Source organism: Zophobas morio, unplaced genomic scaffold (assembly GCF_036711695.1).
Source record: "Zophobas morio isolate AGI-343-1 ecotype UQ-CSIRO unplaced genomic scaffold, CSIRO_AGI_Zmor_V1 ptg000008l, whole genome shotgun sequence".
Lineage (NCBI taxonomy): Eukaryota > Metazoa > Arthropoda > Insecta > Coleoptera > Tenebrionidae > Zophobas > Zophobas morio.
In genome coordinates, this window is record NW_026972113.1 from 12773685 (window position 1) to 12798101 (window position 24417).

The following is a 24417-nucleotide window of genomic DNA, read 5'->3' on the forward strand; positions in this document are numbered from 1 at the left end:
TAGCGCGCACACGTGCAACAAGTAAACACATCCCCTCCACTCCTGTGTAGCCAATCGTACCGAAGCGAATTCCAGTAAGCACACTTCGGGTGACCATCGCAGAAAAAACAGTCCGACAAAAGTGATAGCACGTGCCATCGGGTGTTGTGGTGTTCGAGTGATGATTATTTAAACGAAGAATGCCAGGTCTCCAGAAAAATCAGGTACTCTTATTGTTATTAGGTTAAATACGTTTTCCGATTTCTACGTATGTGGTGTTACGGCCGCTAAACACGACTTATTTCGCCGGACTTTCATTTTTACCATCTTTATTTCAATTTTATGTAAGATGTTTCGCCAAGTGTGCACTAATTAAAAAATTAAACCATGAAAAATTATTCCGATTTCGACACGGCTGATGTAAGTGGCGGTAATACAATAAGAGGTTGTTACCTATTTAGTTGAAAATTTATCAGAACGTTTCTAATAACATAACTAATAATTATTAATGATGGGTTAATTGATCATGAACAGTTAGTTTTACTGTTTTTCGACTTTAATTAAAAAAATGTGGGGCAGGATTGTGACAATTAGACATCACATACATTGGCTGTTTATGGTAATAGCCCCATTTTGGCAACTGTACAACATCATATTGACCCTGTCAAGTGATTTGTGGTGGATGCAATTATTTCAATTTTACGACCAACTATTTGCTATGCATCCAGCGACTTTTATCATTATTCGGAATTATGTTAGTCGGAGTTGGAGTTCGAGGAGACGTTTATTCAGCGGTGAGTGAGTGGTCAGAGGCGCCGGTTGTGCAATGTTGTTTATTATTTTCAGGTATCGCCACCCGCAGATGACTCAGTTTTGGCCAGCGATATTTTGCAGAGGCATTCGATTAATTCGCTTCTGGACCAGCACGACATATTGTTGCAAACACACAGTAAGCGAATTTTTAATGTGTCGACGAAAAAACCGAAACATTGCGTTCATTTTACGTCACATTGTAAATACGCGTATTTCCGGCGCAAAAGAAACGTGAGTTTTTAGTATGTTTTCGACGTAAAACAAACGTGCGTGTGAAGATTCTCATCTATCAGTAAAATAGATTTGTTTTAAATATATGTATTACGAATTCGTAATAGAAAATTTTACTAAATTGCCAAAAAAGTCGCCGCTCTTACACGGGCCCCGAGTGTCTTTTTTAAATGAGTAAGGAATCTGGGGAGATTCTTTTGTACGGACTGCGAAATAAGTATGTATTGGTATAATAAATGCCATATTATAGGATTTTAAGTTAAACAGGCGTCATTTTTAAATAAGAATTGTCATTTTTTTTTAATTTTGGGGAATTTTGTCGTGATTAGTACGAAAAATGTCAGATTGTGACGTTTGAAGTTTAAATTTTTACATTAATTACCTTTTTCCCTTTATGCAAAACCTTGTCCCTAGTGACTTTTTTTTAAGACGAATTAAATCTGGACCCTTCAGTGTTGTTTTTTAATGCGAAAGAATGTCAGGGATCCCTTCTGTTTTTTTTTTAAGAATATTAAGGAATACTGGAGGCTCTTGGTGTTGTTTTTCTTTAATTTCGAACGAGTCCGTCATTTTTAAATGAAAATTGACATTTTTTTTAAACTTTGGGGATTGGTATGACAAATGGGAGATTGTAACATTTGAAGCTTAAATTTTTTCTTTTTTTTTAAGAATGTGAGAATCCCGGGGGCTCTGGTGTCTTTTTTTTTAATTCGAAAGAATCTGGGGTGGTTCTAGTGATTTTTTTTAGCATGAATCCCAAAATTGAAAAACGAGACGTCAGCCGTCGTTTTTAAATAAAAATTGGCATTTTTTTAAACTTTGGGGAATTTTGTCATGGTTGGTACGACAAATGTCAAATTGTTAACATTTTGAAGCTCAAATTTTTACATGAATTAATTCGTTCTTAACAATGTGTGAATTGAAGACCATAATATTAGGCCTCCCGAAATACGAGAAATTATCCAAAGACCCTAGGGCAATTCTTTTAATATGAAAAAATCTCTGGGGCACCTAGTATATGGTATATTTTTTTTATGCCAAATAGTGTCTGGGGAGCTTGTCTTTTTTAGGCATGAATCCCAAAATTGAGAAACGAGACGTCAGACATCATTTTTGAATGAAAATTTGACATTTTTTTCTGTTTTTTTTTTTAAGAATTTTAAAGAATAGTGGAGGCTCTTGGTGTTGTTTTTCTTTAATTTCGAAAGAGTCCGGGGGTTTTAGTTTTTTTTTTTCACTAATCGCCATGAAACATGCAATTGTCGACTTGTTTAGAGGGAGTAAAGTTCAACTTTTGCGACCAAGGTTCAAAAAGAAGATTGAGGTTATGTATGAAAAATTTGATGTGATGATTTCTTAAAAAATGAATAGATGTGTGCTATTAACATTGCTTGGGTATACGCAGGTGGTTGATGGATGGTGAAACATAAAATGATTAATTCAGCGACGTGTAAACGGTTTTCTTTGTGTTGAAGATTTAGGTAAAGTTTGATTAGAAATCAAAATAAAATCAATTTGCGTCAAAAAATTGAAGGTTTATTTTTTCAATTTATTGTCTTACGGTTTCTACTAATGAAAAAAATAATTTTCCGGATATTTATTTATGATAACCTTTATACCGGGTATCTGGAAAATGGCGGATTAACTCTTCTTAACTTAGGGGTTTCAGAAATCCTCAAAAAAATAAAAAAATTGAATTTTTGTGAATACCTCCGGCTACTTTCTGATTTCTTAGTAACGATGGTGATTGTAATCCACCTTTGATTTTTTTAGGACAATAACCAATCAGGGGGGCTAGTAGCTGCTAAGATAAGAGTGATTTTGACAAATGAGATACTCTCTAAGAAAAAAGGGGGGGGGGGGCTAGTACCTGCTAAGATAAGAGTGATTTTGGCAAATGAGATACCCGCTAAGAAAAGAGAGGGCGGGTGGGCGGGGCTAGTACCTGCTAAAATAAGAACTAAAACTTGTATTACTAGTTATTGTGAAAATGAATGTTGTTTAGTTGTTAAACGTAGCAAAAGAACCAAATTTAAAATCATTATAACTCCACCAAAATGTGAGAAGGAATTTTTTTTACTGTTTTCCAAACTCACCAGTTATTGTTAAAAACGTACCGGAGAGTTTATTCGCCATTTTCCAGACACCCAGTATATTAAAACAAATATTAACACATAAGTAATGCCAATGTTTGTCTACAACATCGAGCTTTTTTATAAGTCTTATCATTAGCCAGAATCAGTCTTATCTTAACGAGTACCTGCCCCGCCCACCCACCCTCTCTTTTCTTAGAAGGTATCTCATCTGCCAAAATCACTTTTATCTTAGCAGATACTAGCCCCGCCCACCCGCTCTGTCTTTTTTTAGAAGGTATGTCATTTACCAAAAAGAGCCTTATCTTAGCAGGTACTAGCCCCGCCCACCCACCTTATCTTTTCTTAGAGAGTATCTCATCTGCCAAAATCACTTTTATTTTAACAAATACTAGAACCGCCCACCCACCTTTTATTTTCTTAGAGGATATGTTATTTTCCAAATCAGTCATATCTTACGAAGCACTAGTGCCGCCCACCCGCCCTTTATTTTTTCAGAGAGTATATCATTTGCCAAAATCAGTCTTATCTTAGCAAGTAGTATCCCCACCCCCAACCCTTTATTTTCTTAGAGCTTATGTTGTTTTCCAAATCACTCATATTTTAGGAAGTACTCTGTTTTTTTTTAATCCAAAAGAATGTCATGGTTCGCTTCTGTATTTTTTTAAGAATGTTAAAGAATACCGGAGGCTCCTAGTGCCTTTTTTTAAAAGTTGGAAAGAATTTGGGGGGTTTCTAGTGTTTTTTTGACGTCATTTTTAAAAGAAAATCGGCTTTTTTTTTATTTTGGAGAATTTTGTTGTGGTTGGTATGACACATGTCAGATTCAAAGTTTCAGTTTTCACACTAATTGATTATTATTTATTTAATTATGTGAAAATGCATTTTTTTTTTTGCTAAACCTACTGTGTTTTTTTTACGTTAACAGGAAAATCGTGGGGCCCCTAGCGAGATTTTTTTAAAGCAAAAGAATATCTTCGTGTTTTTTTTGTGTCTCTTTTTTTTAAGTTCGAAACACTCTCAATTATTGTTTTTGCATGAGCCTCAAACTCAAAAAACGAGAAGTCAGACATGAAAATTGGCATTTTTTTTTTTTAATTTTGGGGAATTTTGTCGTGGTTGGTACAAAAAATGTCAGATTGTAGCATTTGAAATTTAAATTTTCACATTAATTAATTACTATTAACAATGTCTAAAGATGAAGACAATAATATAACTGTTTCCAAAAATCCGGGAAATTATCCAAACGCCCTAGTGACATTTTTTAATGCGAAAAAATTGCGGGGGTTCCTAATAATGTTTTTTCCTTTATGCCAAACCTTGTCTTTTTTTTAACAACGTGAAAGAAACGCGGAGGCCCCTAGTGACATTTTTTTTAAGACGAATTAGATCTGGACCCTTCAGTGTTGTTTTTTTAATGCGAAAGAATGTCAGGGATCCCTTCTGTTTTTTTTTTTTAAAGGATATTAAAGAATACTGGAGGCTCTTGGTGTTTTTTTTCTTTAATTTCGAAAGAGTCCGGGAGTTTTAGTTTTTTTTTTCACTAATCGCCATGAAGCATGCAATTGTCGACTTGTTTAGAGGGAGTAAAGTTCAACTTTTGCGACCAAGGTTCAAAAAGAAGATTGAGGTTATGTATGAAATATTTGATGTGATGATTTCTTAAAAAATGAATAAATGTGTGCTATTCATATTGCTTGAGTATACGCAGGTAGTTGATAGATGGTGAAACATAAAATGATTAATTCAGCGACGTGTAAACGGTTTTCTTTGTGTTGAGATTTAGGTTAAGTTTGATTAGAAATCGAAACAAAATCATTTTGCGTCAAACAATTGAAGGTTTATTTTTTCAATTTATTGTCTTACGGTTTCTACTAATGAAAAAAATAATTTCCCGGATATTTATTTATGATAACCTTTATACCGAATATCTGGAAAATGGCGGATTAACTCTTTTTAACTTTGGGGGTTTCGGAAATCCTCAAAAAAATTAAAAAAAATGAATTTTTGTGAATACCTCCGACTACTTTCTGATTTCTTAGTAACGATGGTGATTATAATCCACCTTTGATTTTTTTTAGGACAATAACCAATCAGGGGGGCTAGTAGCTGCTAAGATAAGACTGATTTTGGCAAATGAGATACCTGCTAAGAAAAGAGAGGGTGGGTGGGCGGGGCTAGTACCTGCTAAGATAAGAGTGATTTTGGCAAATGAGATACCCGTTAAGAAAAGAGAGGGCGTGTGGGCGGGGCTAGCACCTTCTAAAATAAGAAGTAAAAGTTTTATTACTAGTTATTGTGAAAATGAATGTGTTGTTTAGTTGTTAAACGTAGCAAAAGAACCAAATTTAAAATCATTATAACTCCACCAAAATGTGAGAAGGATTTTTTTTTACTGTTTCCCAAACTCACCAGTTATTCTTAAAAGCGTACCGGAGAGTTTATTCGCCATTTTCCAGACACCCAGTATATTAAAACAAATATAACACATAAGTAATGCCAATGTTTGTCTACAACATCGAGCTTTTTTATAAGTCTTACCATTTGCCAGAATCAGTCTTATCTTAACGAGTACCTGCCCCGCCCACCCACCCTCTCTTTTCTTAGAAGGCATCTCATCTGCCAAAATCACTTTTATCTTAGGAGATACTAGCCCCGCCCACCCGCCCTTTATTTTCTCAGAGGATATGTTATTTTCCAAATCAGTCATATCTTACGAAGGACTAGCCCACCCTTTATTTGTTTATCATTTGCCAAAATCAGTCTTATCTTAGCAAGTAGTAGCCCAACCCCCAACTCTTTATTTTCTTAGAGCTTGTTATTTTCCAAATCACTCATATTTTAGGAAGTACTCTGTTTTTTCTTATCCAAAGGAATGTCATGGTTCCTTTCTGTATTTTTTTAAGAATGTTAATGAATAGCGGAGGCTCCTAGTACCTTTTTTTAAAAGTTGGAAAGAATTTGGGGGGTTTCTAGTTTTTTTTTTGACATCATTTTTAAAAGAAAATTGGCTTTTTTTAATTTTGGAGAATTTTGTTATGGTTGGTATGACACATGTCAGATTTGAAGTTTCAGTTTTCACACTAATTAATTATTATTTGTTTAATTATGTGAAAATGCATTTTTTTTGTGCTACAGATACTGTGTTTTTTACTATAACGGGAAAATCATGGGGGCCCCTAGCGAGATTTTTTTAAAGCGAAAGACTATCTTGGTGTTTTTTTTGTGTCTTTTTTTTAAGTTCGAAACACTCTCAATTATAGTTTTTGCATGAGTCTCAAACTCAAAAAACGAGAAGTCAGACATGAAAATTGGCATTTTTTTTTAATTTTGGAGAATTTTGTCGTGGTTGGTACAACAAATGTCAGATTGTAGCATTTGTTTAACAATGTGTAAAGATGAAGACAATAATACTGTTTCCAAATATCCGGGAAATTATCCAAAGGCCCTAGTGATATTTTTTAAAGCGAAAAAATTGCGGGGGTTCCTAATAATGTTTTTTCCTTTATGCCAAACCTTGTCTTTTTTTTAAGAATGTGAAAGAAACGCGGAGGCCCCTAGTGCATTTTTTTTAAGACGAATTAGATCTGGACCCTTCAGTGTTGTTTTTTTAATGCGAAAGAATGTCAGGGATCCCTTCTGTTTTTTTTTTTTTTAGAATTTTAAAGAATACTGGAGGCTCTTGGTGTTGTTTTTCTTTAATTTCGAAAGAGTCCGGGGGTTTTAGTTTTTTTTTTTTTCACTAATCGCCATGAAGCATGCAATTGTCGACTTGTTTAGAGGGAGTAAAGTTCAACTTTTGCAACCAAGGTTCAAAAAGAAGATTGAGGTTATGTATGAAATATTTGATGTGATGATTTCTTAAAAAATAAATAAATGTGTGCTATTAACATTGCTTGAGTATACGCAGGTAGTTGATAGATGGTGAAACATAAAATGATTAATTCAGCGACGTGTAAACGGTTTTCTTTGTGTTGAAGATTTAGGTTAAGTTTGATTAGAAATCAAAACAAAATCATTTTGCGTCAAAAAATTGAAAGTTTATTTTTTCAATTTATTGTCTTACGGTTTCTACTAATGAAAAAAATAATTTTCAGGATATTTATTTATGATAACCTTTATACCGGGTATCTGGAAAATGGCGGATTAACTCTTCTTAACTTAGGGGTTTCGGAAATCCTCAAAAAAAATAAAAAATTTGAATTTTTGTGAATACCTCCGACTACTTTCTGATTTCTTAGTAACGATGGTGATTGTAATCCACCTTTGATTTTTTTAGGACAATAACCAATCGGGGGGTAATAGCTGCTAAGATAAGAGTGATTTTGACAAATGAGATACCCGCTAAGAAAAGAGAGGGCGGGTGGGCGGGGCTAGTACCAACTAAAATAAGAACTAAAACTTTTATTACTAGTTATTGTGAAAATGAATGTTTTATTTAGTTGTTAAACGTAACAAAAGAACCAAATTTAAAATCATTATAACTCCACCAAAATGTGAGAAGGAATTTTTTTTACTGTTTCCCAAACTCACCAGTTATTGTTAAAAGCGTACCGGAGAGTTTATTCGCCATTTTCCAGACACCCAGTATATTAAAACAAGTATAACACATAAGTAATGCCAATGTTTGTCTACAACATCGAGCTTTTTTATAAGTCTTATCATTTGCCAGAATCAGTCTTATCTTAACGAGTACCTGCCCCGCCCACCCACCCTCTCTTTTCTTAGAAGGTATCTCATCTGCCAAAATCACTTTTATCTTAGCAGATACTAGCCCCGCCCACCCGCCCTCTCTTTTTTTAGAGGGTATCTCATCTGCCAAAATCACTTTTATCTTAGCAGATACTAGCCCCGCCCACCCGCCCTTTATTTTTTTTTAAGAATGTTAATGAATACCAGAGACTCCTAGTACCTTTTTTTAAAAGTTGGAAAGAATTTGGGGGGTTTCTAGTGTTTTTTTGACATCATTTTTAAAAGAAAATTGGCATTTTTTTTTTTATGAGTGTGAAAGAGTCACGGGGACCTTTGGTGATATTTTTTTATCACAAAAGAGGACCGGGGTGCCCTTTGTATTATTTTTTTTCTTTTAAGAATGTCAAAGAATCCCAAGGCCCCTAGTCTCCTTTTTTTTTTAATTCGAAAGAGCCTGGGGGACTTCTAGTTTTTTTTAGCATCGATCCCAAAGTTGTCAGACGTCATTTTTAAATGAAAATTGACATTTTTTTTAATTTTGGGGATTGGTATGACAAATGTCAGATTGCAACATTCGAAGCTTAAATTTTTTCTTTTTTTTTAAGAATGTAAGAATCCCGGGGGGCTCTGGTGTCTTTTTTTTTAGTTCGAAAGAATCAGGGGGGCTTCTAGTGATTTTTTTTAGCATGAATCCCAAAATTGAAAAACGAGACGTCAGCCGTCGTTTTTAAATAAAAATTGGCATTTTTTTAAACTTTGGGGATTTTTTTTCGTGATTGGTACGACAAATGTCAGATCGTAACATTTGAAGCTCAAACGGAAGAATCTCGGGGGCACTTGGTGACTCTGTTTTAAGAATTTGGAAGAATCTCAAGGGCTTTTGTTTTTTTTTTTTTGAAGGATAATCGCGGGGGTGCCTAATGTCTTTTTTTATGTGAAAGAATCTCAGAGGTTCCTTTTTTCCTTAAAAAATGGCATATTTAAAAATTTTGGGGAATTTTGTCATGGTTGACACGACAAATGTCAGATTGTATGTAACATTTGAAGTTTAAATTTTCACAATAAAAAAATTATTATTAACATTATTTTAAGCTAAAGACAACCTTGCGCCCCCAAAAATACGTGAAATTACCCAAAGTAGCACCCAAAATTCATTGCCAAATAAATCGCGTTTGCGTCCAAAGAACAGTTTTCATTCTTCAACGTTTGTTTTATTTGTTTATATAACAATTAATTTTGCAATGACTACCAATCTGAAAACATAAATTACACCAGTTCTGTTACGAAACTCCATTAAAGCATTAAAGCACTCAACTAAACAACTTTGTCATATCGCAACGTGTAAAAAAATAAAACAAAAAACGAAGAACAACAATTGCCCAAAAATCCCAATCCCTCTTACATTCCACAACGACCCGATAACTTTTTGCTGCGTTTTTTACCATTAGTTGGCCGCGCTTTTTCGCGTCACTTTTTTCGACAAGTGAAGAAAAGTCGCTGCCGATTGCTTGTTTTGAAGTTTGAAACGCATTAAAAATCGCTTTAACGAGTCATTTCTCAAGCAAATAAAGTTCCGTTTGTGTCAGGTGAAACGATGTCTATAAGTGACTTATTTGGCTTGAATTCGCCGAGGGGTTTGTTGGATTTTGCGAATTCTGCGACATATGGGCTCGCCACGCCACCTGTCAATTCTACAAATCTGCAGGTAATTTTTCGATTCGTTCTTTTGTGCTTAACAATGGGAAATGTTGTTAATTAAGTCGTACTGACGTGCTGGTTTCGTGTTTATTTTGGCGTTTTTTGTGCTTTCAGCTGAATTTTGACGAATCGAAGTTTCCGACGTCACCTATGACCTACTCACCCATCAGCATGCCCAAGTACCCGCTGAATTTACCATTGGGCAGTTCTTCGTTCCAGTCGCTGGCGAGCTCCTCACCGTGGTATGTATGGGTTGATTAGTGGGAGAGAGAGCAGAAAAGGGCAACGGAGCCCCATTACTCGATTTTTTTTTTTCAATAATTTGGTCAAAAGGGGGTGAGAAATTTCATGTTTTTGTTGTAAATGCAAACGAAGCAGAAACAACTTTAAATCCAGACTATAGTCTAACTAGTCTGTTGAATTTTTAATTTTTTAATTTTATATCAGTCTTTAGGGTTATTATTTAATGTTATTTCGTGTCAAATTCGCCCGTATTGTTTAGCGAGAACTATCAGATTTTTTTTCTAAATCGAGTTGGTAACGAAGTGTATGAAAAAGGAAAATTGTAAACATGTTGTAACCTTAGTGATGACTGCGGTGAAAAATTTTGATCAAGATTTTCGCTTTTTTGTAAAATTTAAACTACTACTAGTTAATTTGAAACAGCTACTGAAAAAGCCCAGTATTTTTTATATATATATATTAGGGTGATTCAAAAAAAAATATATTTTTTTTTTTCGTGTCAAAGAGGTTCAAAAGTTTCTTTTCAACGTAAAAAAATACCAGTTAAAAGTTGAGCTCTTAATATTAATATTAAGACCGTCCGCATCGCGTTTTTCTATTTCCCATAAGAATAACATGGGAAAATTTTTGTTTGCACCTTCTGATTTTTATTGCTAGCCCGTCGTGTGTCGTGAAAAAAATTCAATCACATATTTTTATAGAGAATTGAACGCTCTACAAAAAGTGTCTCCTATGATTTTGCGAGAAACCTGACTATGATTTTTTAACCCACTGATGCTGAAAATGTTCGGAAAGAGTTTTACTGGCCTTATTATAGCATAAAATTATAAACAATTACTGTTTAAAAAACTAAATTTAAAATGTGTATAAATTTTTGTGGTGATTTATTCCAATAAGACCATCAAATTTATTGTAATGCATCAAAAACGTCAAAATTTGGATAAATTTAACTTTAGCCTAAAATAACTCTTCAACTATCAGGTTTCTCGCACAATCATAGGAGACACTTTTTGTAGAGCGTTCAATTCTCTATAAAAATATGTGATTGAATTTTTTTCACGACACACGACGGGCTAGCAATAAAAATCAGAAGGTGCAAACAAAAATTTTCCCATGTTATTCTTATGGGAAATAGAAAAACGCGATGCGGACGGTCTTAATATTAATATTAAGAGCTCAAATTTTAACTGGTATTTTTTTACGTTGAAAAGAAACTTTTGAACCTCTTTGCACGAAAAAAAAAATATTTTTTTTTTTGAATCACCCTAATATATATATAATGGAAGTATGGTGAAACACCTCCGTTTTTTGAAAAACTGTGAAAGATTTAATCCAATGCAAAAAAATCCTAGTGAATTCGTTCTCTGAGTTTAAATTACTTAACCATTGCAGTAGCGATTTCTGCGGCAGCAACAGCCCCAGTATCCTCGAGCGTTCGCTCTTCAGCAGCAGCGGCTCTCGCTCGAACTCGCCGGAATCAGACGCCAGCAGTTGTTCAAACGTCGATGGAAACCTCTCCGTCATATTGGTGAGCAAAGCTTATCTTCCCCAACTAGAAAACAAATCGTGCTGTTGCAGCAGAACTCTTTGTCTCTGAACGACACCCTGGCCCGGAATTTTCTCAGAGACGAGGTAGATTTGTCGAGCCTTCACAGCTTACAAGCAATCCAGGCCCTCAAGTGCTTGCAGCACCCTTCAGGAGTCCTGGGCTCGCTTTTGCCCTCGTCTTGCACACGCGGAAGTTCGGTACGTTGACTCGACTGTACGTCTGTGGGTTATTGTGGTGTTTTTAGCACGTTCTTGACAAGTGGAATTCTGGGGCTTCTTTGGTTAACGTTGCCGACGGGTTGCAGTTGGACAGAGCGGCTCGTTTTCACCGGTCCGCGGCATGTAAGAATTCGTAAGAAATGTCTATAGTTGTTTTTTGAATTTTGTTGTAGCGGTTTGTGAAGCGACTTGGACCTGGAGCGGTGTCCTACCCCCACGCACCACGAAACCTTCTGGTTATTCCAGTAAAGTATTTCTGGGCGGCGTACCCTGGGACATTTCCGAGCAAGCTCTGATACAAGCGTTCAAGCAATTTGGACTCATACGCGTGGAATGGCCGGGGAAAGAAAAGCAAGTTTCGCAACCAAAAGGATACGTTTATATCATTTTCGAGTCTGAAAAAAACGTTAAGGCTTTATTGCAAGCTTGTACTAACGACTACGCCAATTCCGGAAACTGGTACTACAAGATCAGCTCGAAGCGCATGAAAGCCAAAGAGGTGACTCTGGTGCTTTTTTCGGGGACAGTGTGTTACTAAATGGGTGTTTGGTTGGCAGGTGCAAGTCATCCCGTGGATTCTCAACGATTCCAACTGCACGAAATCGACTACGCAGAAGCTGGATCCGAACAAGACGGTGTTCGTGGGGGCGCTCCACGGGATGCTGAACGCTGAAGGGCTGGCGAAAATCATGAACGATCTGTTTGACGGTGTCGTTTATACGGGGATCGACACGGATAAGTACAAGTATCCGATTGGATCCGGCAGAGTTACTTTCAATAATCCGAGGTCGTACATGAAGGCCGTAGCTGCCGCTTTTATAGAGATCAAAACGTCGAAATTCAGCAAAAAGGTAGGCGTGTGTTGGTTGTGTTTTGTTATGATATGGTTTGAGGGTGCGCTTGTAGTATGATTGGTTTTTCGGAGAGGCGGCACATTTATGGTCGACGCTTCATGTTCATATTCACGTTTGACTAATTTAGTAACTGTGTTAAGATTAATGTTAACACTATTTAAGAACTTAATGACGTCATCTTCAATTTTTTCTGGATAAACCCTCAGGTTTTTCGAGGGCCTCACTGCCTTTTTTTAAGTACGGGAAAATATCTCGGAGTCCCCTAGCGTTTTAATAAAAAAAAAGTCTTGGGAGCCCTAGTGTTGAGTTAAAAAAAATTGAAAAAGTGTCGGGTGTCTTTTTTCAGAATTTAATGAAAATAAAAATTAAAAAAAAGGAATTGATGATCTCATCTTACAATTTTGTCGAATAAATGCTAAAAAGCAACATAGTCCTGAACTATCGATATTTCAATTTTGGGTTTTTTAGTTTTTATTTCAGCTTTCGATTTTTCAATTTTTCGATTCTTTGAATTTCCAACTTCCCGAGTTTTTTATTTTCTCAATATTTCCATGTTTCAGTTTCATGATTATTCAATTTTTCGTTTTTTCAGGTTTCTGATTTTTCGATTTTTCCTTTTTTCGCGTTTTCGATATTTTAGTTTTGGGATTTTTCACTATTTCAATTCTAGGATCTCAATTTCTTTAAATTTTCAATTTTTCGATATTTCAGTTTTGGGATGTTTTGAATTAATCGATTTTTCAGGGTTTTAATTTTTCGATTTTTCGACTTTTCAATTTCTCAATTTTTCGTGTTTCAATTTTCAGAGTTTTTTATTTTTTCGATTCTTCAATTTTTTTTCCTACTTTTCAAATTTTCTATATTTCAGTTTTGGAATTTTTCAATATTTTGATTTTCCAGTGCGTCGAGATTTCAATTTTTCGGTTTTTAAAATTTTTATTTCTCAATTTCTCAATTAATTGATTTTTTCATTTTCCCATTTCTCGATTTTTCAATGTTTCGATTTTTCAGTTTTTCAATTATTCTTCCATTTTTCACTCTTTCGATACATCAGTTTTGGATTTTTTCACTATTTCGAATCTACGATTTATCGATTTCTTCATTTCTTTAAATTTTCGATTCTTCGGCTTTTCGATTTCTCGATTTTTCAGTTTTTAGATTTTTTAATTTTTTCCATTTTTCAATTTTTCGATATTTCAGTTTCGGGATGTTTTCAATATTTCCATTTTTTACTTCTTCTACTATCAATGTTTCGATTTTTCGGTTTTTCAGTTCATCAATTCTATGAGTTCTGAATTTTTCAATTAAAAAAAAAATCGATTTTCCCACTTTTCGATTCTTCAATTTTTAAATCTCTTCTATTTTTCAATTTTTCAATATACTAATTTTAAAATTTTTCAGTTCGTCGATCTTTTTATTTTTCAATTTTTCGATTTTTAAGTTTTACGGTTTTTTAATTTTTCGATTTCCCAAGTTGTCATTTCAGTTTTGGAATTTTTCAAATTCTGCATTTTCGATTTCTCGATATTTCGATTTTTTTATGTTCCAATTTCTCGATTTTTTCTCTCACTTTTCGATATTTGAATTTTTCAATTTTTAAAACGTTTGTAGAATTTCGATTTTTCATTTTTTTGATTTTTCGATTCCTCGATCTTTCGATTTTCGACTTTTCGGTTCTTGGCTTTTCAGTTTTTCGGTTTTTCAATTTTGTCGATTTATCGATATTTCGATCTTTAGATTTTTTCATTGTTAAATTTCTCAATTTTTAGTTTTATGGATTTTTTTATTTTAAATTTCTCAATTTTTAATTTTTCGATCTTTCGATTTTAGGCTATTTCGATTTCCCAATTTTTCGGCTTTTCCATGCTTCAGTTTTTGAAAATTTTGATGTTTCATTTCTTCAGTTTTTCTTCTAAATATTTTTGAATTTTTGGATATTTCAGTTTTGGAATTTTTCAATATTTCGATTCTTCGAAATTTGAATTTTTCAGTTCGTCGATATTTTTATTTTTCAATTTTTCGGTTTTCCAATTTTCCCATTTCTCCATTTATAGAGATTTCGATTTTTCGATTTTTTAGTTGTCCAGTTTCTCGATTTTTCAATTTTTAAATTTCCGATTTTTCAGTTTTTCGATTTCCCAAGTTTTCGTCATTTCAGTTTTGGAATTTTTCAAATTCTGGATTTTCGATTTCTCGGTATTTCGATTTTTTATTTTTTTAATTTTTCGATTCCGCGATCTTCCGATTTTAGATTTTTCAGCTTTCCGATTTTTCAAGTTTTCGATTTTTCTGTTTTTCGGTTTTTCAATTTCTCGATTTTTCTATTTTTCGACTTTTTGGCGTTTCAATTTCTCGATTTTTAAAATTTTGAAATTTTAAATGTTTGGCTTTTAAAATTTTTCAACTTTTCGATTTTTAGATTTCTAGGTTTTTCAAGTTTTCGATTCTCAATTTTTCAATTTTGGTAACTTTTCAATTTCTGGATTTTACAATTTTTCGACGTGTTTCAATTGTCCGATTTTTCGATTTTTTAACTCGTATTTCAATTTTTGGGCTTTTCAATTTCTCGATTTATCGATATTCTGATAATTCAATTTTTCCACTATTCGATTTCTTGATATTTTGATTTTTCAGTTTTTTAAAAAAGAGACCTCAGGATATAATTAAAGTTAATTAAAAAAATAAAAATTAAAAGTTTCATGGGTCTCTAGTGTCTTTTTTTAATGGTGTAAACGGCTTTTGGGGACATCTGGTATTTTGTTTTTGAAAAAAAAAAAAATTGAAAGAATCTTGGTGGAATTTCATTTGAAAAAATAAATCGAAAAAGACCTTGGAAGTCTGCGAGTTTTTTTTTTGATATTGTAAAGTTTCTTGGTATTTTAATAAAACGAATTTTAAAAAATCTCGGACTTGATTTAAAAAAATTCCCGGGAGAAGCATTTTAATTAAAATAAAAAAAAAATCAGTGGCCAACCTCGAGACCTTTTTTGGAGATATCTTGATATTTTTAGAAATCTAGTGTTTCGATTTTTCGACTTCAATTCTCAATTTTTCGATGTTTCAATTTTCAGATTTTTTAATTTTTCGATTTCCCAAGTTGTCATTTCAGTTTTGGAATTTTTCAAATTCTGCATTTTCGATTTCTCGATATTTCGATTTTTTGATGTTCCAATTTCTCGATTTTTCCACTTTTCGATATTTGAATTTTTCAATTTTTAAAACGTTTGTAGAATTTCGATTTTTCATTTTTTTGATTTTTCGATTCCTCGATCTTTCGATTTTCGATTTTTCAGTTTTTCAGTTTTTCAATTTTGTCGATTTATCGATATTTCGATCTTTCGATTTTTTTATTGTTAAATTTCTCGATTTTTCGATTTATGGATTTTTTTATTTTAAATTTCTCAATTTTTAATTTTTCGATCTTTCGATTTTAGGCTATTTCGATTTCTCAATTTTTCGGCTTTTCCATGCTTCAGTTTTTGAAAATTTCGATGTTTCGTTTCTTCAGTTTTTCTTCTAAATATTTTTGAATTTTTCGATATTTCAGTTTTGGGATTTTTTGAATACACATTTCAATTTTTCAAGGTTTTAATTTTTCGATTTTTCAATTTTTCAATTTTTCATGTTTCAATTTTCAGAGTTTTTTATTTTTTCGATTCTTCAATTTTTTTCCTACTTTTCAAGTTTTCTATATTTCAGTTTTAGAATTTTTCAATATTTTGATTTTCCAGGGCGTCGAGATTTCAATTTTTCGGTTTTTAAAATTTTTGATTTTTCGATTTTTCAATTTCTGATGTTTTTGAATTTTCGGCTTTTGATTTCTCAATTTCTCAATTAATTGAGTTTTCCATTTTCCCATTTCTCGAGTTTTCAATGTTTCGATTTTTCAGTTTTTCAATTATTCTTCCATTTTTCACTCTTTCGATACATCAGTTTTGGATTTTTTCACTATTTCGAATCTACGATTTATCGATTTCTTCATTTCTTTAAATTTTCGATTCTTCGGCTTTTCGATTTCTCGATTTTTCAGTTTTTCGATTCTTTAATTTTTTCCATTTTTTCAATTTTTCGATATTTCAGTTTTGGGATCATTTCAATATTTCGATTGTTTACTTCTTCTACTATCAATGTTTCGATTTTTCGGTTTTTCAGTTCATCAATTCTACGAGTTTTGAATTTTTCAATAAAAAAATTTCGATTTTTTATTTTTAGATTTTTCGATTAATTGATTTTTCGATTTTTTAGCTTTTCGATTTTTCGACTTCTTGATTTCTCGATTTTTCAGTTTTTCGATTATTCTATTTTTCAATTTTTGGCATTTCAATATTTTAGATTTCTCGCTTTTCGGCTTTTAGATTTTCTGATGTTTTAATTTTTCCATTTCTGGATTTTTCGACTTCTTGATTTCTCGATTTTTCAACTTTTCCAGTTCTCGTTTTTTCGACTTTTAGATTAGATTTTTTCATTTTTTGACTTCTCGATTTCTCAATTTTCCAGTTCTACAATTCTTCAGTGTTTGAATTTTCAGCTTTCTGATTTTTCAATTTTTAAAATTTTCGGTTTTTCGATTTGTCAATTTTTCTATTTTTCGATTACTGGAGTTTTCAATTTATGGATTTTTTAATTTTTTGATGTTATTTTTCGGTTTTTTATTTGTAGATTTTTCGATTATTTATTTATTTATTTATTTATTTAATAATTTAAAATAAAAAAATCGATTAATTGATTTTTCGATTTTTTAGATTTTCGATTTCTCTATTTTTTTGGCTTTTAGATTTTCGGATTTTGCGACGTTTTGAGTTCTCGATTTTTCAATTTTAAATTTTCGGTTTTTCAATTTTTCGCCTTGACGATTTTTCAATTTCCCGATTTTTTGATTTTCCGATTACTCCATTTTTCGATTCCTCGGTTTTTCAGTTTTTCAATTCCCTCCCTTTTTCAATTCTTCAATTTTTCTATTTTTGAATTTTTGGCACTTCCATATTTCGATTCCTCCACCAATCGATTTTAAAGGTTTTCGATTTTTCAGCAGTTCGATTTCTAGGTTTTCTAATTTTCCGATATTCCAGTTTTCCGATTTTTCAATATTTGGAATCTTCAATTTTTCAACTTTTCGATTTTTATTTTTTGCAATTTTTTAAATTTTAGATTTTTAGATTCCTCAGATTTTTCAGTTTTTCAATGTTTCTATTTTTCAGTTTTTGGCGTTCCTAAAGTTTTAATTTTAAAATTTCTCGATTAATTGGTTTTTCTATTTTTCGACTTCGATTTCTCGATTTTTCGGCTTTTAGATTTTTCGATTTTTTGATTCTTGTATTTTTCCACTTCTTGATTTCTCGATTTTTCAGTTTTTTATTTTGAATTTTGTAAATTTTCGATTTGACGATTTTTCAACTTCCATTTTCCTCTTTTTCAATTCTTTAATTTTCCTATTTTTCAATTTCTCTGTTTTTCGACTTTTAGATTTTTCGATTTCTCGATTTCTGTTTTTTAGTTTATGCAATTCTTCAATTTTTCGATTTTCATTTTTCTATTTTTCCATTTTTTCAATATTTCGATTCTTCAATTTTTTACTTTTCAATTTTCAAAATTTTAGATTTTTCTCTCTTTTGATGTTTCGGTTTATCGATGTTCTAAGTTTTCAATTTTTGGAAATTTTGATTTTTCGGGTTTTTAAATTTTGAGATTTTTCGATTTCTCAATTTTTTTTTCTTTTTTGTAATCTTCTGAATTTTTAAATTGTCAGTGTGTCTTGATATTTTGACTTCTCTATCTTTCGGTTTTTAGACTTTTCGATTTTTAATTTTTTTTTTAATTTTTCGATTCGTCAATTTTTAAATCTCGTCTGTTTTTCAATTTTTCGATATTCTAATTTTGGATTTTTTCATTTCGTCGATATTTTTATTTTTCAATTTTTCGATTTTTTAGTTTTACGGTTTTTCAATTTTTCTATTTCTCGATTTATGGAGATTTCGATTTTCCGATTTTTTAATTAATTTATCAATTTCTCGATTTTTCAATTTTTAACTTTTCGAGATTTTTTAATTTTTCGATTTCCCAAGTTGTCATTTCAGTTTTGGAATTTTTAAAATTCTGCATTTTCGATTTCTCGATATTTCAATTTTTTGATGTTCCAATTTCTCCATTTTTCCACGTTTCGATATTTGAATTTTTCAATTTTTAAAACGTTAGTTGAATTTCGATTTTTCGATTCCTCGATCTTTCGATTTTCGGCTTTTTGGTTTTAGACTTTTCAGTTTTTCGATCTTTCGATTTTTTCGTTGTTAAATTTCTCGATTTTTCGATTTATGGATTTTTTATTTTAAATTTCTCAATTTTTAATTTTTCGATCTTTTGATTTTAGGCTATTTCGATTTCCCAATTTTTCGGCTTTTCCATGCTTTAGTTTTTGAAAATTTCGATGTTTCGTTTCTTCAGTTTTTCTTCTAAATATTTTTAAATTTTTCGATATTTCAGTTTTGGAATTTTTCAATATTTCGATTCTTCAAAATTTGAATTTTTCAGTTCGTCGAAATTTTTATTTTTCAATTTTTCGATTTTTTATTTGTCCAGTTTCTCGATTTTTCAATTTTTAACTTTCCGATTTTTCAGTTTTTCGATTTCCCAAGTTTTCGTCATTTCAGTTCTGGAAGTTTTCAAATTCTGGATTTTCGATTTCTCGATATTTCGATTCTTTGATGTTCCGGTTTTTCGATACATATTTGAATTTTTCAATTTTTGAAAACGTTAGAATTTCGATTTTTCATTTTTTTTTATTTTTCCATTCCGCGATCTTTCGATTTTAAATTTTTCAGTTTTCCGATTTTTCAATTTTTCGATTTTTCTGTTTTTCGGTTTTTCAATTTCTCGATTTTTCAATTTTTCGACTTGTTGGTGTTTCAATTTCTCGATTTTTAAAATTTTGAAATTTTTAATTGTTTAGTTTTTAAAATTTTTCGATTTTTAGGTTTCTAGGTTTTTCAAGTTTCCGATTCTCAATTTTCCAATTTTGGTAACTTTTCAATATCTGGATTTTACAATTTTTCGACGTGTTTCGATTGTCCGATCTTTCGATTTTTTAACTTATCGTATTTCAATTTTTGGGCTTTTCAATTTCTCGATTTATCGATATTCTGATAATTCAATTTTTCCACTATTCGATTTCTCGATATTTTGATTTTTCAGTTTTTCGAAAAACAGACCTTGGAGGCCTGTAATATTATTAAAGTTAATTAAAAAAATAAAAATTAAAAGTTTCATGGGTCTCTAGTGTCTTTTTTTAATGGTTTAAACGGCTTTTTTTTGTTTCTGAAAAAAAAATTGATAATTGAAAAATCGAAAAATTGACAGTTTATAATGTCAAATATGAAAAATTGAAAAATCGAAAATTTGAAAAAATGACAATTGAAAAACAGAAAATCTAAAACCGGGGATTCGAAAAATCGATTGATTAAGAAATCAAAACATTTGATAAATTCGAAAACTTGAAAAACTGAAATATCGAAGAACTGAAATGAAAAATCGAGAAATCGAAAAATCTAAAATTTTAAAAACTAAAAAATCGAAAAATTGAAAAATCGAAAAAGTAAAAAAATCGACACACCGAAAACTCCAGAAGCCAAAAATCGAAAAGTCGAAGATACGAAATATAGAAAAATCCCAAAACCAAAATATCGAAAAACTGGAAAATGAAAGAAAAACTAAAAATCGGGAAATCAAAACATTGAAAAATCGAAAAATTTAAAACGACAATTGGAAACGGAAAATCTAAAACCGGGAAGTCGAAAAATCGAAAGATTAAGCAATCGAAAAATTGAAAAATCGAAAAAGTAAAAAAATTGACACATCGAAAACTCCAGAAGCCAAAAATCGAAAAGTTGAAGAATCAAAATATTGCAAAATCCCAAAACTGAAATATCGAAAGACTGAAAAATGAAAGAAAACCTGAAAAATCCGAAAACTGAAATATCCAAAAACTGAGAACCTAAAAAGTCGAAAAATTGAGCAATAGAAGAATCCAGAAGGTGAAGTCGAAAAATTGAAACCTTAAAAAAATAAAAAATCAAAAGTCTGAAAAATCGAAAAATTAAAGCATTGAACAGGAAAATCGAAACACTCGAAGGTCAAGAAATGGGAAAATCAAAACATCGATTAATTGAAAAATCGAAAATTTGAAAAAACGACAATTGAAAAACAGAAAATCTAAAACCTGGAAGTCGAAAAATCGATTGATTAAGGAATCAAAACATTTGAAAAATTCGAAAACTTGAAAAACTGAAATATCGAAGAAGTGAAATGAAAAATCGAGAAATCGAAAAATCTAAAATGTTAAATATTGAAAAATTGAAATATCAAAAAACAGAAAAATCTAAAATTTAAAAATCGAAAAATTGAAGAAACGACAATTGAAAAACAGAAAATCTTAAACCGGGAAGTCGAAAAATCGAAAGATTAAGAAAGACATCGAAACATTTGAAAAATTGAAATATGGAAGAGCTGAAATGAAAAATCGAGAAATCGAAAAATCTAAAATTTTAAATATTGAAAAATTAAAATACCAAAAAATTGAGAAATCTAATATTTAAAAATCGAAAAAGTAAAAAGTCGACACATCGAAAAATCCAGAAGTCAAAAGTGGAAAAGTCGAAGAACAGAAATATTGAAAAATCCCAAAACTGAAATATCGAAAAACTGCAAAATGAAAGAAAAACTGACGAATCGAAAAACTGAAAAATCCCAAAACTGAAATATCCCAAAACTGAGAATCTAAAGAATCGAAAAAGTGAGAAATCGAAAAATCAAAAAAGTGAAGTCGAAATATCGAAACCTGAAAAATTGAAAAATTGAAAAACCAAAAAACCTAAAAAAAAAACAATTAATTGAAAAATCGACAAATAAAGAGTTTATAAAAGTCAAAATTTGAAAAATCGAAATATTTAAAAATCGTAAAATTGTAGAGAAAAACTGAAAACCAAGATATTGAAATATTGAGAAATTGTAAAATTGAAAAATAAATAGGAGTAAACTGAAAAGTCCCCAAACTAAAACTTCGAAAAATAGAAACCTTAAAAAATCGAAAAATTGAAAAATCAAAAACCAGAAAAATCAAAAAATTAAAGAATTGAAGAACAGGAAAATCGAAACACTCGAAGGTCACGAAATGGGAAAATCAAAACATCGATTAATTGAAAAATCGAAAAATTGACAGTTTATAAATGTCAAATATGAAAAATTGAAAAATCAAAAATTTGAAAAAAAACGACAATTGAAAAACAGAAAATTTAAAACCGGGAAGTCGAAAAATCGAAAGATTAAGAAATCGAAACCTTTGAAAAATTGAACTACCGAAGAGCTGAAATGAAAAATCGAGAAATCGTAAAATTTAACATTTTAAATATTGAAAAATTAAAATACCAAAAAACTGAGAAATCTAATATTTAAAAATCGAAAAAGTAAAAAGTCGACACATCGAAAAATCCAGAAATCAAAAATGGAAAAGTCGAAGAACAGAAATATTGAAAAATTCCAAAACTGAAATATCGAGAAACTGAAAAATGAAAGAAAAACTGACGAATCGAAAAACTGAAAAATCCCAAAACTGAGGATCTAAAGAATCGAAAAATGAAAAAAGTGAAGTCGAAATATCGAAACGTTAAAAAAATCGAACAATTGAAAAATCAAAAACCTGCAAAATCGTAAGATAGAAACATTGAATAATAAGTAAACTGAAAAATCCCAAAACTGAAATATCCAAAAACTGAGAAAATAAAAAATTGAAAAATTGAGAAATCGAAAAATCAAAAAAGTGAAGTTGATTTTACAATTTTTCGACGTGTTTCGATTGCCCGATCTTTCGATTTTTAACTTCTCGTATTTCAATTTTTAGGCTTTTCAATTTGTCGATTTATGGATATTCTGATAATTCAATTTTTCCACTATTCGATTTCTCGATATTTTGACTTCTCAGTTTTTCGAAAAACAGACCTTGGAGGCCTGTAATATTATTAAAGTTAATTAAAAAAATAAAAATTAAAAGTTTCATGGGTCTCTAGTGTCTTTTTTTAATGGTTTAAACGGCTTTTTTTTGTTTCTGAAAAAAAAATTGATAATTGAAAAATCGAAAAATTGACAGTTTATAATGTCAAATATGAAAAATTGAAAAATCGAAAATTTGAAAAAATGACAATTGAAAAACAAAAAATTTAAAACCGGGGATTCGAAAAATCTATTGATTAAGAAATCAAAACATTTGATAAATTCGAAAACTTGAAAAACTGAAATATCGAAGAAGTGAAATGAAAAATCGAGAAATCGAAAAATCTAAAATGTTAAATATTGAAAAATTAAAATATCAAAAAACAGAAAAATCTAAAATTTAAAAATCGAAAAATTGAAAAAACGACAATTGAAAAACAGAAAATCTAAAACCGAGAAGTTGAAAAATCGATTGATTAAGAAATCAAAACATTTGAAAAATTGGAAAACTTCAAAAATTGAAATATCGAAGAACTGAAATGAAAAATCGAGAAATCGAAAAATCTAAAATTTTAAAAACTAAAAAATCTAAAATTAAAAAATCGAAAAATTGAAAAATCGAAAAAGTAAAAAAATCGGCACACCGAAAACTCCAGAAGCCAAAAATCGAAAAGTCGAAGATACGAAATATAGAAAAATCCCAAAACTAAAATATCGAAAAACTGGAAAATGAAAGAAAAAATCGAAACATTTGAAAAATTGAAATATGGAAGAGCTGAAATGAAAAATCGAGAACTTGAAAAATCTAAAATTTTAAATATTGAAAAATTAAAATACCAAAAAATTGAGAAATCTAATATTTAAAAATCGAAAAAGTAAAAAGTCGACACATCGAAAAATCCAGAAGTCAAAAATGGAAAAGTCGAAGAACAGAAATATTGAAAAACTGCAAAATGAAAGAAAAACTGACGAATCGAAAAACTGAAATATCCAAAAACTGAGAATCTAAAGAATCGAAAAAGTGAGAAATCGAAAAATCAAAAAAGTGAAGTCGAAATATCGAAACCTTAAAAAAATCGAAAAATTGAAAAATCAAAAATCTGCAAAATCGTAAATTCGAAAAATTGAATAATAAGTAAACTGAAAAATCCCAAAACGGAAATGTCCAAAAACTGAGAAATTAAAAAATTGAAAAATTGAGAAATCGAAAAATCAAAAAAGTGAAGTTGAAAAATCGAAACCTGAAAAATAGAAAAATTGAAAAACCAAAAAACCTAAAAAAACAATTAATTGAAAAATCGACAAATAAAGAGTTTATAAAAGTCAAAATTTGAAAAATCGAAATATTTAAAAATCGTAAAATTGTAGAGAAAAACTGAAAACCAAGATATTGAAATATTGAGAAATTGTAAAATTGAAAAATAAATAGGAGTAAACTGAAAAGTCCCCAAACTAAAACTTCGAAAAATAGAAACCTTAAAAAATCGAAAAATTGAAAAATCAAAAAATTAAAGAATTGAAGAACAGGAAAATCGAAACACTCGAAGGTCAAGAAATGGGAAAATCAAAACATCGATTAATTGAAAAATCGAAAAATTGACAGTTTATAAATGTCAAATATGAAAAATTGAAAAACAGAAAATTTAAAACCGGGAAGTCGAAAAATCGAAAGATTAAGAAATCGAAACCTTTGAAAAATTGAAATACCGAAGAGCTGAAATGAAAAATCGAGAAATCGTAAAATTTAACATTTTAAATATTGAAAAATTAAAATACCAAAAAATTGAGAAATCTAATATTTAAAAATCGAAAAAGTAAAAAGTGGACACATCGAAAAATCCAGAAATCAAAAATGGAAAAGTCGAAGAACAGAAATATTGAAAAATTCCAAAACTGAGATATCCAAAAACTGAGGATCTAAAGAATCGAAAAATGAAAAAAGTGAAGTCGAAATATCGAAACGTTAAAAAAATCGAAAAATTGAAAAATCAAAAACCTGCAAAATCGTAAGATAGAAACATTGAATAATAAGTAAACTGAAAAATCTCAAAACTGAAATGTCCAAAAACTGA

At 30.6% G+C, this 24417-nt stretch overlaps 1 protein-coding gene across 3 annotated transcripts in view; it reads left to right on the forward strand.

Annotated features, from left to right (window-relative positions):
• Window positions 1–102: 102 nt before the first annotated feature.
• Window positions 103–24417, forward strand: part of LOC135125382 (cytoplasmic polyadenylation element-binding protein 1) — a 26874-nt gene continuing 2559 nt past the window's right edge. The window contains exons 1-9 of one of the 3 annotated variants that reach the window (XM_064050923.1): window positions 103–203; window positions 826–928; window positions 9395–9513; window positions 9621–9748; window positions 11142–11277; window positions 11328–11495; window positions 11543–11639; window positions 11690–12015; window positions 12074–12367. In XM_064050923.1, coding sequence (XP_063906993.1) covers window positions 180–203; window positions 826–928; window positions 9395–9513; window positions 9621–9748; window positions 11142–11277; window positions 11328–11495; window positions 11543–11639; window positions 11690–12015; window positions 12074–12367 — 1395 coding nt within the window. In that variant the 5' untranslated portion in view covers window positions 103–179. Of the gene's footprint in view, window positions 204–717; window positions 774–825; window positions 929–9394; window positions 9514–9620; window positions 9749–11141; window positions 11278–11327; window positions 11496–11542; window positions 11640–11689; window positions 12016–12073; window positions 12368–24417 lie in introns of those variants that run through there. The other 2 variants (XM_064050922.1, XM_064050924.1) reach the window with 2 other exon arrangements.